The sequence below is a fragment of the Phyllostomus hastatus genome, unplaced genomic scaffold, assembly GCF_019186645.2.
Source record: "Phyllostomus hastatus isolate PE091 unplaced genomic scaffold, TTU_PhHast_1.1 phas_scaffold_21, whole genome shotgun sequence".
Taxonomy (NCBI): Eukaryota; Metazoa; Chordata; class Mammalia; order Chiroptera; family Phyllostomidae; genus Phyllostomus; species Phyllostomus hastatus.
The window spans coordinates 44,475,564-44,490,316 of NW_025334017.1; the positions used below are offsets into that span (position 1 = coordinate 44,475,564).

The 14,753-nt window shown below is 61.3% G+C and overlaps 1 protein-coding gene across 1 annotated transcript in view; it reads left to right on the top strand.

The window, feature by feature from the left end:
* Positions 1-14,753, top strand: part of TG (thyroglobulin) — a 200,618-nt gene that overhangs the window by 98,790 nt on the left and 87,075 nt on the right. The window contains exons 37-41 of the mRNA XM_045861238.1: positions 396-560; positions 4,361-4,580; positions 6,329-6,422; positions 8,389-8,551; positions 13,196-13,398. Coding sequence (XP_045717194.1) covers positions 396-560; positions 4,361-4,580; positions 6,329-6,422; positions 8,389-8,551; positions 13,196-13,398 — 845 coding nt within the window. The remainder of the gene's footprint in view (positions 1-395; positions 561-4,360; positions 4,581-6,328; positions 6,423-8,388; positions 8,552-13,195; positions 13,399-14,753) is intronic.

The following is a 14,753-nucleotide window of genomic DNA, read 5'->3' on the forward strand; positions in this document are numbered from 1 at the left end:
ACCAGCATTTTATTCCTAGCCCTTGCAACAGCGCCTGGGATATAGAGCAGGTGCTCAGATGAACACGGCATTGATTGAATGAGTGGTGGATGGATTGTGTGTGGGTGGCTGGGGGGTGGATGGATGGATGGATGGATGCATTGATGCATGGAGAGATGGATGGATGGATGGATGCATTGATGTATTGATGCATCGAGAGATGGATGGATGGATGGATGGATAGGTGCATGCATGCATGTATTAATGCACTGATGTATGGATAGATGAATGGAGAGATGGATGGCTGGACAGATACAATGATGCACTGAAGCATGGACGGATGGACGGACGGACGGATGGACGATTAAGCGGTGTCTCTGGGGCCCAGCCCTCACTCTTCTCCCTTTAATCCTCAGAGTGTTCCCGTCACCAGGCCTGCCTGGTCACCACTTTGCAGAGCCGACCTGGCGCTCTGAGGTGCATGTTCTACGCCGATACCCAAATCTGCACACACAGCTTGCAGGCCCAGCACTGCCAGCTTCTACTCCGCGAAGAGGCCACCTACATCTACCGGAAGCTGAGTGAGTCCAGGCCTGTGCCTTCGGGGCCGTTCCCGGGAGCCTGGCTGTGGCGGAGAGGGACCGTCCAAGTCTGCGGTGACTCGCGGGCAGTGACTTTTGAGGTCCGTAAGGACGAGTCAGCCAGAGTTGTCCCGGGCTCCGCGGCACTCCCCTGGGCTGGACCGAAGGAAGGCGGAAACCCCTCCTTCCAGGGGGACCCTCCCCACCCCATCTTTGTTCACCTGTTCCTCTAGCTGTGGGAGCCATTCTGGCCTCTGGGTTTCCTAGTGAAATAATGACACAGACCACTTTCTATTACTGTTCCGTAGTTTGGAAAGTTCTCTCACAGGCCTTTCTTGTCTGACCTTCACGTTGATCTCGTGAGGTAGCACAGTGAGGGTTTTACCCCACCTTGGAGACCCGGAGGCGCCGGCCCAGAGAAGTGAAGTTACTCCCCCGGTCTCACACAGAGCGTGGGGACAGGGGAGGGGCCGGGGCCGGTGTCCAGGCCTCTCCCGCAAGACCACGCTGCCTCGCGACCACATCGGAGTCCTGTAGAAAGGGCAGCGGCTCCTGGCCCGGTTTAGTTTGAGGACAGCCAATGAGGTGCTGTCACGTGTCAGACATTGCCAGGCCCTGGGGTGCAGGGGGGAAGCAGGCAGGGGGATGGGAACAGAACCCGACTCCATCACCAGGTGAAATTGGTAAGGGCTGTGTGAGAGGGCACACGGGAGCTGGGGGCCTGCGGGTGCCCCTGCCTAAACATGCTTCCCGGGTAAAATTAGTAACCTTTAGGAATGTTGGTTGTCGATACAGACATCTTATCTTCAAAGCAGAGGTCAGCTCTCCACAGTCATGCTATTTATCGCCTCTGTTACAACGGCTCCGCTCCACCATTGTACCAGGAAAGCAGCCACAGACAGGACAATCCGTAAATCCCCGGGCGTGGCGGTGTGCCAATAAAACTTTATTTATAAAACTGGGTAGCAGTTGGATTCGGTCCCACCCCATCCTAGAACATGGATGGCCCCTCAGGGTTGTCTTGATCCAGCGATAATTGTCGTCTTTCGCCCCTCCTCCACCTCAGACCTTGAGAGCGCCCCTCCCCCCGCCCCAGGCCTGGGAACACTGAGATCTCGGGCCCCGGGCTCAAGTCTCATCTCCTATCTGGACATTTCCGTTACTTAGTCAAGTTGGATTCCAACCGCGTATTTCACCCGCAGCGTAGCTGATCTGCGCGTTAGTCCTGCTGAGAAATGCCTTGACATTGAGGGGTCAGTTCTGTACAATAAATTAGACCCTTTCTCTGTTAATTGCATGTGACTTAAATTCCACGCGAAGTGCTCACCAGCAGCAGGAGATGCTTGCCCACGTGCATCCACAGGCATTGCTAGTCCCCAAGGCACTAGAGAGCCGCCGGAAACAGCTGGACGGCCTAAATACGTGGGTATTCTGGAAAGAACCCACCATTTCTGCAGAAGAGTTCAGAGCAGCACATCTGACATTTGCCCCACGCTGGCTCTCGTTCGGTCTGGGATTCCTCCGGCGGCCTTGGGCGGGGGGCGGGGGCGAATACCGCCGTCCGTGGGAAAGCCAGCTTGCATTCCCTCGAAATTCTTTGCTTTTGAGTCTTCTGTCTTTGCCCCCCTTCGGAGGATGCCACGTTCATGCAATGTGGCCATTTCCTGCAGAGGAAACAAGCCGGCCTTGGAAAGTCCTGCAGCCATAGTGCTCACGGCCTCGAATGCCTGCCCGGGCCCCTGTGATTTCCAATGGCAGCAGGAAGTCTCGTGGGGGGGCGCCGAGGGGGAGAGAGAGCATGCAGGCTCGATTTGCGACGCGGGCCAGATCAGAAAGCAGCAGCGGTTTCTTTCCATCCTGAGTTTCCATTTTGAGTTCCAGCTCACACTCCACTGTTACTGCAACAGAGAAGGTTTCATTCAGTTTCCCTCCTTCCTCCCTTTCTTCCTCCCCTCTGTTCTTTCTTCCCTCCCTCTTTCTCATTCATTCACTCATTTATTCCATCCATCCATCCATCCATCCATCCATGCACATGTTGAGTTACCATTTGCCAGTCACTGGGCTTGGGACATTACACACATGATGTTACCTATTCCTGACACCTTTGTGGTGTAGGGACTGCTATTATTCTATTTTGCAGGTGGAACAGTGGAAGGTCCAAAAAATTAGGAAGTTTTCCAAAGTGTCGGTCCATAATATAAAACACAGGCCCGCTCGACTCCCCAGACCACCCATCGGACCCTCCTCACTGTCGACCCTCAGGGGTCTGGAGGTCACGGACACACGGCACAGCCGGGCCCCGGGGAATCCTCTGCCGCGGGGGGCGAGTCCTGTCTACGGCGGCACGTTCCGCAGCAGCCTCGGCCTCTCGCCTACCAGACACCAGCAGCCTCTCTTCCTCACCCTTGTGACAACCACACATGGCTCCAGCCATTGTCAACTGTCCCCTGGGGCAAAACCACCCTCAGTGGAACCGCTGCATTGTACCCAGATTTTGGGAAATGGTTGGACTTTGTCAGTTGGTCTTTCTGTCTGTCCGCCCCCGTCCCAGGCTCCTGGCAGGGCAGGCAGCATACGTGTGTCACAGACAGACGCCGCTGCAGAGGGAACGGCAAAGCTGCTCCTCTCAGTCAGCGGACAGTGAAGCTGAGCAAAGCAAAAACACCTGGTGGGAGTAGTAGGCAACCACACGCACACACACACACACACACACCCATATGCTGGGGGCAGGGAGGGAGGGAGAGAGAGAATGTCCTCTCCAGGGCTCCTGTCCTCTGCACAGGAGGGGGCCCTGAGCCCTGTGGGGACTCAGACAGAGCCCATCTTGGGCCCCTGGACATGGTATCAGGCAGTTTACTGAATCAGTGAATGACGGGAAGGCACAGATAGTAGGGGGTAAGCTGGGCTGCGAGCCTGACAGCGTCTGGTGGTTAGCGTCACAGGGAGGGGGCGGAGGGTGCCCTGCAGCCCGGAGCTCTGACGGCAGGCAGCGCCGGCCTGGGTGGGGTGGGGACGTGAGCCGAGGGAAGGAGGGTGTTGCAGGCGCCCGCGGAGGCCCTTGACCCTGGGTGGACGGGGCCAGATCCGGGCTGGGGTCCAGAGAGGCTTGGCCTTGAATCCCACACCAGCCTGAAGGCCTGGCAGCCGCCCTCCCCAGGTCCCTGCATGTGTTTTCTTGCCAGTGAAACGCACGTGCAGCCCCCGTTCCTTGGCTGCTGCGACTTGGACTGCTCAAAGTCTACAAGTCAGAAAAGAGTGTTCTTTAAGTCTGTGTGAGACTCACTTGGGGGCAAAATCTGACCTGGATTTTGTGACTGAAGAAATGTTCACCTTTATTCCTTCCTCTTAGCAGTGCCCTGTCACAGCGACACTTGTATTCAATGACAGGTCTTCCTCCAGACCTCCCAGGGAAGGCGGCACCTGGCGTGTCTGTGTCCTTCGGTTCTTTAAAAACTCTGAACGGTTCTGAGTTTCGGCACACGCCTGGCCCCGGGGGCTGCGTACGGGGGGCGGGGGGGAGGCCCGGGGCCTGGGCCAGTCTCCTGGGAAGAACCGATGAGGCGGACGACGGCCAGGGGAGAGGGGATTGGAGTTGCCCTCTGCCCAGTCGGTGCCTGGGAAGGCCCAGCTGTCTCTGCTCTTCTTTCTTTCTTTACACTGAGCACCAGCCTCGCTCGATGTAAGCGTTGGGGGTCTGAATGATTTACTCATATTTTTAAAAGGCCAAGAGCAATGTTTGTCTCTTAAAGCATATTCAGAATATTCCTTGTCAACAGAGCTCCCACTCCCTGTCCCAACAGACATCTCTTTGCTCGGCTCTGGGGCACCCGTACCTTCTGTGACCCTCGCCCCCCACGGCCAGCTGCTGGGCAGGTCCCAGGCCGTCCGGGTGGGCACCGTGTGGAAGCAAGTGGACCAGTTCCTGGGAGTGCCGTACGCCGCCCCGCCCCTGGCAGAAAGCCGCTTCAAGGCACCAGAGCCCTTGAACTGGACGGGGCCCTGGGCCGCCACCAAGCCACGGTAAGTAAGCATCGAGGGCAGTACACTTGGGTGAGTCCCTCCGCCATTCTGATCCAGCGAAGGCAGACTTGGAGGCAGAGTGGCGCGAGTGGTTTGTGGGGCGTGGGACGTAAAGTTAAGGTGGCACTGTGTGCTCTCACCTGTGACCGCCCCCCAGTGTCAGCGACTTAGCATGACTTGCTCCCGTTGGGTCCATCTGGTGCTGGAGGGGTCAGGGTGTGCCCTGCTCCGTGCAGGGATCCGGGCACCCAGCTGATGCAGGCAGGCTCTGCCTTCCTTAGCACGAACCTCCCTTGACCTTGCGTCCAGGGAGGAGAGGCCGTGGAGGAGTCTGCCGGGGAGGTTCCCAGGGGCCAGGCCTGCAGGTGGGGCACGCGCATCGCTTGCACGTCCCGGCCGTGCCTGACTTCAGTGGTGCTGGGAAGTACAGCAGAGAAGGAAACGAGTATGTAACCGTGGGCAATGAAAAAAATTTAAAGAGGACGTTCCCCCCGCCCCCCAAGAGGGACAATATTGAATGAAACTTTCAAACAAGAAGAGAAGAAAGCGCTCATATCCTGTTTCCCTCCCTCTCCACTCGTCAGCGTTGCCCCTTCCTGCCCCCGCCTGTACCACTTCAGCGCCGGACGTGTTGCCGGGATCTGGTGATTGTCCCGCTGACGCGTTACAGGGATCTGGTGGTTCTCCCCATTAAATCACAGAGTACTCGCGAGAAGAGCGCTGCTCGTCCCCTCTCCCCGCCCCTCCTGCATTCGCCCTTCCGACAGGCGTGCGCGGCTCCTTCCCGAGGCCGAGGCCGCCGCCTCCTCCCTGCCCCTCGCCACCCGCGGCCGGCTGCTGGGCAGCTCCGTAGGCCCAGGCCGCAAAGGGCGACGGAGTGGGAGGCTCCTGAACACTCCGGGCGAGGGCCGCGGCAGGAGGACGCAGAGCTGAATGCCTGCCGCGGATAACTCTCCACCTTCGGGCAACAGAGGGAGCAGATCGGCCCTGATCAGAGCACTCTACCATCCGGGAGTGTACCCATTTGACAGACGCGGTGGTCGAGTCGCAGGGGCGTTTGAGTGGAGGTTAACTGGAGAGCTTGGTTCATGGGAGCCCAGGGCTGATGAGGCCGTGGGGCAAGTAGGATCGTAAGGTCGTCTTTGGCTCGATTACCGTCATGCTGACATTAGGTGTGTCCCAGACAGGGTCTCAGCTCTTAGGCCAGGAGATGCTCAAACGGGTGCCCTTGGACTTGGTGCTGGTGTAGAAAGCAGGCCAGACGCCTCGTCTGGAGACAGGTCTGAACCCTGGGAGCAAAGAAAGGCCAAGGCCCAGAGCAGCATCTGTTGTCTCTTCTCTGTGCTGGGCTGGCGCCTTGTCCCTGGAGGATATTCCTCCGCAGGCCCGCGGCGGGGACAGTGGTGGGCACCCGGCTCTCCTTGCCCACCCGTCTCCCATTTCCCGGAGGCAGCGCAGCGCATTCTGACTTGAGCGGTGCATGGGGAGGGAGGTGAGTGGTTAAGGGGGTGTTGCGTGCTCTAGCAGATGAACCCCCAAATGCCAGTGACTTGGAATGACCTCGCTCCTATGAAGTTCCTGTGATGACGGAGGGGCCGGTGTGCTCGGCTCCATGCAGGGATTCGGGGACTAATTGCCTAGTTGCTGCGGAGTTGGCGGGGGCTCCGGCCGCTGGTGTTGGGCTGCAAGGGGACATGGGCGTGTCTCTGTGGTCATTTCCCTGGAAGTCAGACAGTCTGCACCTGCAGGGCCAGCTGCTGGCAGCCGGGAATCAGAACGCCCACGTCGTCCGGGGTCAGCGAGGACTGCTTGTACCTCAACGTGTTTGTCCCTCAGAACATGGTGAGTCCCGAAGCCTGAAAACTGCCCATCAGCGACCCCCGACCCCCGCAGCCGCCCGCACCGTTCCCTCTTCCCCGCTCAGCTCGTGCACCCTGAAGGACACACAGTGCCCGGGCTGCGTGGGGGCTTGATCCCGTCTCCCGACTCCAAACCCAGTGCCCCCTCCTGCAGGGACGTCCCCGGTCCCAGAGTGCATTGCCATTCCTGTCTCAGCTGCTCTGTCACCCGATCCTGGCCCTGGGGGGAGGGGTGTGGCTGCTGTAGCCTGGAACCCCACAGCAGTGCGTGGGCCCCCCGGGGACAGACCCTGCGGGGGAGGGGCCGGCAGCTGACGGGGTCTCAGAGGCTGAGGGCGGACCCCCACTCACACCTGGCCCTCGCCGCATGGACTCTCGCTGCAGCAGTCTAAACAGGGATGCCTTCCCTCTTGCTGGCGTGCTGCCCGGTGACAACAGCTCAGGGCACTGCAGTAGGGGGCGCAGGGCCCAGCCCCGACCTGTCAGGCAGCCCTCGGCGAGTGGGACCAGGGCCAGCTCAGCCGGCCCTTTTCTAGCACGTGAAAAGGTCTTCATATGGAAGACTCAACACCTAAGAGATGGAAGAACCCAGGAGAGTGTACTGGGAGGGGAGCCCAGAGTCGGAATTCTGGGTCAGCCCCCTCTCTTCCGGAGGTTCTTTTAGAAGTGGCTTTGTCCCTCGGAGCCTCTTCCCACACCTCCAGAGTGGGCCGCCTGTGGTCGTCAGAGTCCCCACCGTGTGGGGTGGTGGCTGCAAGGAGACGTCCTGGGTGGGCGCAGCAGCCGTCGAGTCCGGCTGCGGTCAGCACCTGCTGTCGGTGCGCCGGAGCCCACGGCCCGTGCAGTGGGGAAGTCGCAGCGGGCAGAGGCGGGGCCCGGATGGCGTGAGACGCCCGGGGCCTTGCACATACCCCGGCCTGGGGTGGGATGTCGGACCCCCTGGCGGAACACTACAGTCTAGTATCAAAGGGTCAGCCTGGGCTCAGAGCCCTGCTCTGCTGCCTCCGGGCCGCTGTGTGACCTCGGACGAGCTACCTCACGTCTCTCAGCCTCCACTCCCTCATCTGAAAAACGAGGAGCACGCCCCCTCACAGAGTGTTTGACGACTGAATGAATAAAATTCTCAGCACAGTGCCTGGCTGGCGGTCAGCGTCCAGTCCAAGGTAGCCCTGCGTTACCAGGATGGGGTTTCAGTTGGAAAGGCTAAAGGAAAGGACCACCAGGGTCCCCGAACCTCCTTCTGGAATAAACTCGTGGCCAAAGCTGGGGTCTTGGGTGACTGCGTGGCTCCATGACGTGGGCCTCGAGTCCGCCGTGAGCTGCCATTCCGGCCACGTGTGCGTTTTGCAGTGTTGGCCACGTGTCTTCGCTTCTTGTGACCCTCAGTTTCCTCCTCTGTGAAATGGGGTTTGTCAGCTGGCCTGGGCTGCTCTGACAAAGCACTACAAATAGAGGCTTAAAACAATAGAAATTTATTTTCTCGTAATTTGAAAGGCCTGAAGTTCAAGGTCAAGGTGTTGGCATGAAGGTCGGCAAGACCCAGGTGTTCTTCCGCAGCCACTCTCCTTGGCTTGTAGGTGGCCTTCTTCTCCTCCCTGTGTGTCCAGGTGGTCTTTCCTCGGTGTGTGTTTATGTCCTGATCTCTTCTTATCAGGACGCCATCGTGTTGGGTCAGGGAGCACTAGCCGGTCACCTCTTTACAGGGCCCGTCTCCAAATACAGTCCCATTCTCAGGCCTAGGGGTTAGGGCTGCAACGTGTGAATCTGGGGGGACACACTTCAGCCCCCAGCGCGGGGTCAGGTGTGCCTGCAGGGCAGGGTGGACGGGAACAGTCCTGTGCAGGCTCCGAATCTGGCTCCCGCGTGGGAAAGGACCCCTCGCCAGGCTCCTGTGGGTGAAAATGGGCCGACGTCCAGCTCCCCTCTTTCTCCCCCCCGCCCCCCCACAGGCCCCCAACGCATCCGTACTGGTGTTCTTCCACAACACCATGGAGGGGGGCCGGGCTGGCGCGGGAAGCCTGGCCCTCGACGGCTCCTTCCTGGCCGCTGTCGGCAACCTCATCGTGGTCACGGCTGGCTACCGAGTGGGCGTCTTCGGCTTCCTGAGTTCTGGTGAGTCGGTGGGGGCTGCGGATCCCCGAGCCGAGGCTTGTTCCGTGTGAGCGGGGCTCCTTCTGCCCAAAGCCTCATCCCCTCGCGGTCCCCTGGCCCTCATCCCCCAGCTCCGCTGAGCACGCCGGGGAACACCCAGCACGCTCAGGAGGCCCTGCAGGGATGCTGACACCCACGGACACGGCGACAGCTGCCATTAGTTGAACTTTGTGTCCGAAGCTGTCCGAAGCTGTCCGAAGGGTGTTGCATGTCTTACCTTGTGATGTGGGGGGTGTGCGTGTGTGTGTGTGTGCGTGTGTGCATGTGTGTGTGTGTGTGTTGCGGCCCCAGGAGGTTAGACACTCGCTCCAGCTCACGTGGTCGGGAAGGTGCAGACCCGGGATTCATCCAGGTCGATTCGCCCTGGAGAGCTCCAGCGGGTGGGCGGTACATCGGCTCTGGGGCCCGTAGGGAAGCCGGCCGCCTGGGACTGCGGGCTGCACCAGCAGCGTGCTTTCCCTTCAGTTCCCGCCTCCCTCGTGAACGTTGGCCTGTCCCTTCAATTTAGACATGTTTATCCTACCCCCTCCCGTCCCCCCACCCCGGGGCGGACCTGCGGCTTGGGCCAGTGCCCTGTTTTCCTTTCCCATCTTCCCCCTCTCCAGCCCCCACCAGTGGCAGGGCGGGCATTAGGCACAGGGCCGACGGGCTAGTCTGGGGATTTGAAGAGCCAGCCGTTGTCTCTGTGACCCTGGCCCAAACCCTTTCTTTCTCTGAGTCTCAGTTTCCTCCTCTGCAAAATGAGGACCGTTTTACCCAACTTCCAAAGCTGCTGTGAGACTCGAGCGAGGTAGCACGCAGGAGAGGGCTCTCCGAGACCTCCAGGACGGGCCCTGAGCTTGTCTCTGTCCTCCCGGGACCCCACTTAACCCCCAGGGTGCCTCACCTGCTGAGAGCGGTCTGGTGGGTGGAAGGGAGTCTGACCAGAAGGACAGCCTGGACTAGCATGTGGGCGGGGGATTGGGCATCCAGCGTGACCCCTTGGGGTGCTGGGCATGAGGGCGGATGGGCCAGCCGGCATGAGGCCGGGAGTGCCACAAAGAAGATTCTGGGCCTGCACAGCCAACGTGAAACCGGCAACAAGTCAAGACAGAGAGCCGCCAGCTGCCAAGACGGGAGACGTGGACGATAAGCAGACCTCAGAGCTCCTTTGGGAGAGCAGAGTCAGCCGCTCGCACTCTGAAAACGCTTTTCCTGGGCCTTCTTCCCTTCCAAAGCCCCAGCTGACTGACAACACTCGGGGCCAGCAGCTCCTTTCCCCGAAGCAGTGGAACCCAGGCCGCCTCCCGGTGAGCTGCGGTCGGGCACAGCTGGCCGCCGGCGTGGCGGCTTCCTGGCTTGGAGCACGCCCAGACGGAAGAGAGAATTTCCATATGTCGCCTGTCCCCGAGTGGGTGGCGGGTTCTGACTGCATGGGCTGCAGCCTCACTGACAACTGTGTGCTTTTGGGAAGGGAAACTCATTTCTGCAGCGGCCGGCGGGACACCGGCGCAGGAGTCCAAGGGAACTCCCAGGACACTCAGCCCTTCCCGTCCTGATTCGCAGTGCGCCTTGTCCACTGCGCTTAGAGCCATCGGCCCGAGAGAAGGAAAGCTCCGCTCACCGAGCCCTTGGCCTGCGTGAGCGTGTGTCACCCCCAGGGCACGCACCCCCTGTGAGGCCAGCGCTGTGTGGCGATGCACAGGCTCGGCCGCGAGGCCCCGAGAGGGCAGGGAGCGCTGCGCCCCGCGGTTCGGAGTGGCGTGCTGGCTGATAAACCCCGGTGGTCACATCAGAAGGAACACGCTGAGGCCCCTTCCCACGGGTGTCTAGCAACAGGCTTTGGGCTTACAGAGTTGGGTCGGCCTTTCACATTCCTCTCTCCTCCGGCCGTTTTTCTCTGCGGTATTTGCTAGACCTCCTAGCATCCCCCAACCCTTCCTGGGATGTCGCATCTTTTCCTGGGAACTCAGAGGGGAGCCTGGGGGACGCTGCGGTCCCTCCCTGAAATCCACCAGTGGTGACGTGCGTCCTCTCGCTGGGCACATGTGCATGGCGTTGGTGGCTCAGCCAGAGCGCAGGCAGCGCCCCAAGACCCCCAGGCCCCAGGAGCACGGTGGGAGCCAGGTGCCCACACACGCTGGCCCCAGTTCTGTGTGGCCCGCTGGCCAGACCCCTGCTCTCTGCTGGACCAGGCGGCCAAACCCAGCAGGGAGCCGCGGCCCCTGGTGAGCTGAGCACTCACACTCGGGGAGGCAGTGAGGGGTCAGTGCTGGGCTCGGAGAGGCCGATCCCCCAGCCGAACCCTGCAGGAGGGAGGGGCCCCGGGGGCAGAGGGGATCGTGATTGCCCTTCTCTCTCCGGCAGAGCCGCACAGCGAGGTAACCGGGGGTGGCAGCCTGCGGGGTCAAAGGGAACTCAGGTGCCCTGGGGAGTGCCTGCAGGCCCTCCTCTGGGAGGGGGAGCAGAGGAAGCAAGCGTTGGCAACGCATGTCTGTGGTGGGCCGAGCCGGGTGGGGTGGGCGCGGGGCCCTGAGAACGAGGGGACTCGGGGCCCAGCCTCAGCTGGACTGTAGGGGAGCGAACGTGGACGCGGTGAGGGGGCCCAGGCGGCAGGCGAGGGCCGGCGTTGGACCCAGGGACCCCCGGCCGCTCACACGGGCCGGCGTTGCTTGGAGACGGTCTGAAGAGCCGAGGGGAGGTTTGGACTCGACGCAGCAGGAAGGAGGGGGTTACGAAGGCTCTGGCGCAGAGAAAGTTCCATAAATAGAGCGCTTTGATTTTTTAATGAAAATAACACAGTGCCTCGTGCATGTAGCTTTCCAGCAAATGTTTGTTGAATTGGATGGTATGTCAGGACAAGAAGTTCCGAGTGTGCATGGGAGTTTAAGTCTGAACTTCATTTCAGATTGGCACCTAAGCAAACTCTTTCCTCCTCAACGTCTCGGTCCCTCACCAGTGAAGGAAAAGGTGGGGCTGGTGTGCGTCTGGGACCAGCTGGGTGGCGGCCCTCTGTGCCTGTGCTTGAGGCGGCGTGGGCTGAGGGTCAGCCTCTTGTCTGTCTCGCCCTCTGCCGTGCCTAACATACTGCCTGGCGTGAGGTCCGGTCCAACCCAGACATGTCTGACCGAGGGCAGCCCCTTGAGCGCGGCCTCACTCCTGGCGTCCTGAGGGTCCGTAGACCCCACCGTGTCAGCACTGGCCCTTGTCATGCGAGTGGGAGGCTGAGAGGTGGGAAGCGAGAGTGAGCACCGCCCTCCCCACACTCCCATCGTCACTGGACGTGCAGGCCGTGGATGGCACTTCCCGGACTGGCAGGGCTGGACCGACTCAGTGGGCGCCCCGCTTTCTGGCCCTGCCTGAGGCCTTGGAAGCAAACGCATTCGTCCTGGCAGATGCAGAAGTCCCCAGCGAGGGTGGTGGCGGTGGCACTCCAACCCTGGCTCGTGGAGAGCACTGGGGGAAGTTCTGCAAGTCTCCCCAGCGAGAAGGGAAATTCCTGCTGCTCCGTCCCCTGAGCCTGCGTTCTCGTCAGCTCCGGGGTACCAGCTGGGGATGGGGATGTGAGATTTTTTTCTCCAGGAATACAGAGGTCAAGTTCCTCACTGGACACCGAGTCCTGTTCTTCCTAACCGTGGTCCTTCAGTCGCCTGCCATTTACTGAGCACCTGTGACAGACGTGTCACTGGTTTTAGTGGGGGCTCAGCCTCGCTTGGAAGGCCTCGGGGACAGTACCCTGAAAGGGGAGCCTTATTCCACCTGAGGGACGGCCGCCTGTGAACCGAGGGTGCAGTTGAGACCGGAGGGAGGGCTGGGCCAGAGGGGGAAGGGAGGGAAGAAAGGGCGAGGGCCCTGGGCCGAGGCCACCCACGTGCCCCCAGGCCTGGGAGAGGGTGGCGCCGAGCGTTTGAGCAACTGGCGGGAAGCCGGGGAGGCCGCGGCACAGGCGCGGGCTGGGAGTGTGACCCCGTCCCACAGCGCCTGGAGTACGCTGCGAAAACTGAGACCGTGTCCCAGGGACAATGGGACGAGATGGGAGATTTTAGGTAGGGCAGGGCGCTGTGTGTGTGTGTGTGTGTGTTTGATTCACTCCATTAGAAAAAATAGTGCCGAGCTTTCAGGATAGAGTTACTGACGTCTGTGAAAAAAGGAAGGTGAGGTCAGCTCAGCTCAGGGCAACTAAAGGTCACGGAAGATGAGGCCGTGGGAGGAGGGGGTCCAGAGCCACCATCGGTCGGGCCTGGCCAGTGCTGGGGGGAAGGGGCGTGGAGGGCCGCCGGCAGTGGGGGGAGACGTGGGGGGGGGGCGTCATCTCCTCCCCGCTGATGGACCGAGCCAGCTGCCCTCTGGTCTGAGCCCCCGCCTGTCTCAGACGGGGGAGCTGTGGTCCAGGGAGGTGCAGAGACGTGTCCAAGGTCGTCTAACCCCACGCCTGGGTGGCTCTGATCCCCGAGCCCGTGCCCTTCCCCCTGGCCACACTGTATCTGGAACCCCGGTCCCAACCTGTGTGGATAGACATCCAGGTCCTCCCCACCCCCAGAGACACCACGTGGGTGGCCTGCACTGCACCAGGATAAATTTCAGTCGCAAAATCACAACAACGAAAAGGCTCTCCTCTTTCCGAAGGGTCCGACGAGGTGAGCGGCAACTGGGGGCTGCTGGACCAGGCGGCGGCCCTGGCCTGGGTGCGGGCCCACGTCGGCGCGTTTGGCGGGGACCCTCGGCGCGTGGCCGTGGCAGCCGACCGCGGCGGAGCTGACGTGGCTGGCATGCACCTCCTGACCACCGGGGCCGGCAGCCGCAGACTCTTCCGGAGAGCCGTGCTGATGGTGAGTAGCCGTCCCGCGGTCACCTTGCCGCAGGTGCCGCCGGGCGAGCGGGTCCTTCCCGTCTGTTGAGGCCGGTTGGCTTCCAGCGGTCGGATCCCCTCGTCCTGTGTTCTGGGTGTGCGTCCTGCTCACGGCCGTCTCTGCACGTACGTGTGAGCCCGCGTGCCGAGGGGCTCCCCAGGGGCTGCCCACTCACACCTCAAGTGCTGCTAACCCCAGGCGGGGGAGCCTCGCTCCAGTTTCGTGGTCTGACCTCTCCACGACCTCCCTTGTCCGTGGGCCCCAGCGGGGGGACGGGGTGTAGGATGAGAGGCCTTCGGTGCAGCTGGTGGAGGAAGTCAACGCTGAGGGTAGAGGATGGCCAGCACTGTGCTCACTGCACCTGGCGGCGACCCCCAAACAGGAGAGAAGTCAGACCAAGAGAACTCGCGTCCGCCCCCCAGGGTTGCTCTCCTCATCTCCGGGTTCGAACCCCGAATCTTCCCTTACGCTGGCTCGTTTCCTCACCGGCCCATGCTCCACCCCGGCCCCCCTCCCCACGATTGCATTGCACGTAGGACAGCGTGGGAGTGCCGATGCCGTCCTACGATGGCATTTCACCGTCGGACGGCGCTGGGCGACTCGTTACTCTCACTAGCCCCTTCCCCTCGTTGACGGTCCCTGTCCCCGTGCGTGCGTGTTCAGGGAGCGGCAGGCAGCTGAGCCGGCTGCCCCAGGCGGGGCCCAGAGCGCCCAAGGTTCACCCACCTGCCTTCCTGACTGTGGAATGAAAGCAAAGGTAGAATGCAACACTCGTAAGTCTGCTGGATGGCCTGCAGCACCTGGTAGGTGCTGGTGGTGATGATGAGACGATGATGATGATGATGTAATGATACTGATGATCGTGAGGTAATGTTGGTGACGACGACAAGTGTGATGGAAGAAATAACCCGGTTGGCTCCAGCGTGAGCCCTGAACACCATCCCACCCACCCACGAGCAGCTTCTCCCATTTCACCGAGCGTCGGTGTTCCGTAGGTGCTGCGCTAGGCCCTGGAGATGCCACAGTGAGTAACTCGCGTCCCAGTCGTCAGGAAGCTGCGGGGTGAGGGGCAAGCACTTGAAGCTGATAGGAGGAGAGGGGGCCTTGGCGTGGCCCCGAGAGAAGCCCCGACCACGCACAGGGGAAGGGGGCGGTGTTGGGAAGTGATTCTCCCAGGAGTCATGGTGTGTGGGTGGGAGCTGGGGACAGTGTAGGGCTGTGCCGGTGGAGTCCTGTGCCCGGGGACCGCCTGACTCTAGGCTGAGATCTGCAGCGCCCTGAGATGCCGTGGGGGACGGATCTTCTTGGGCAGTCATGGGGGGAGGGGCGGGGGA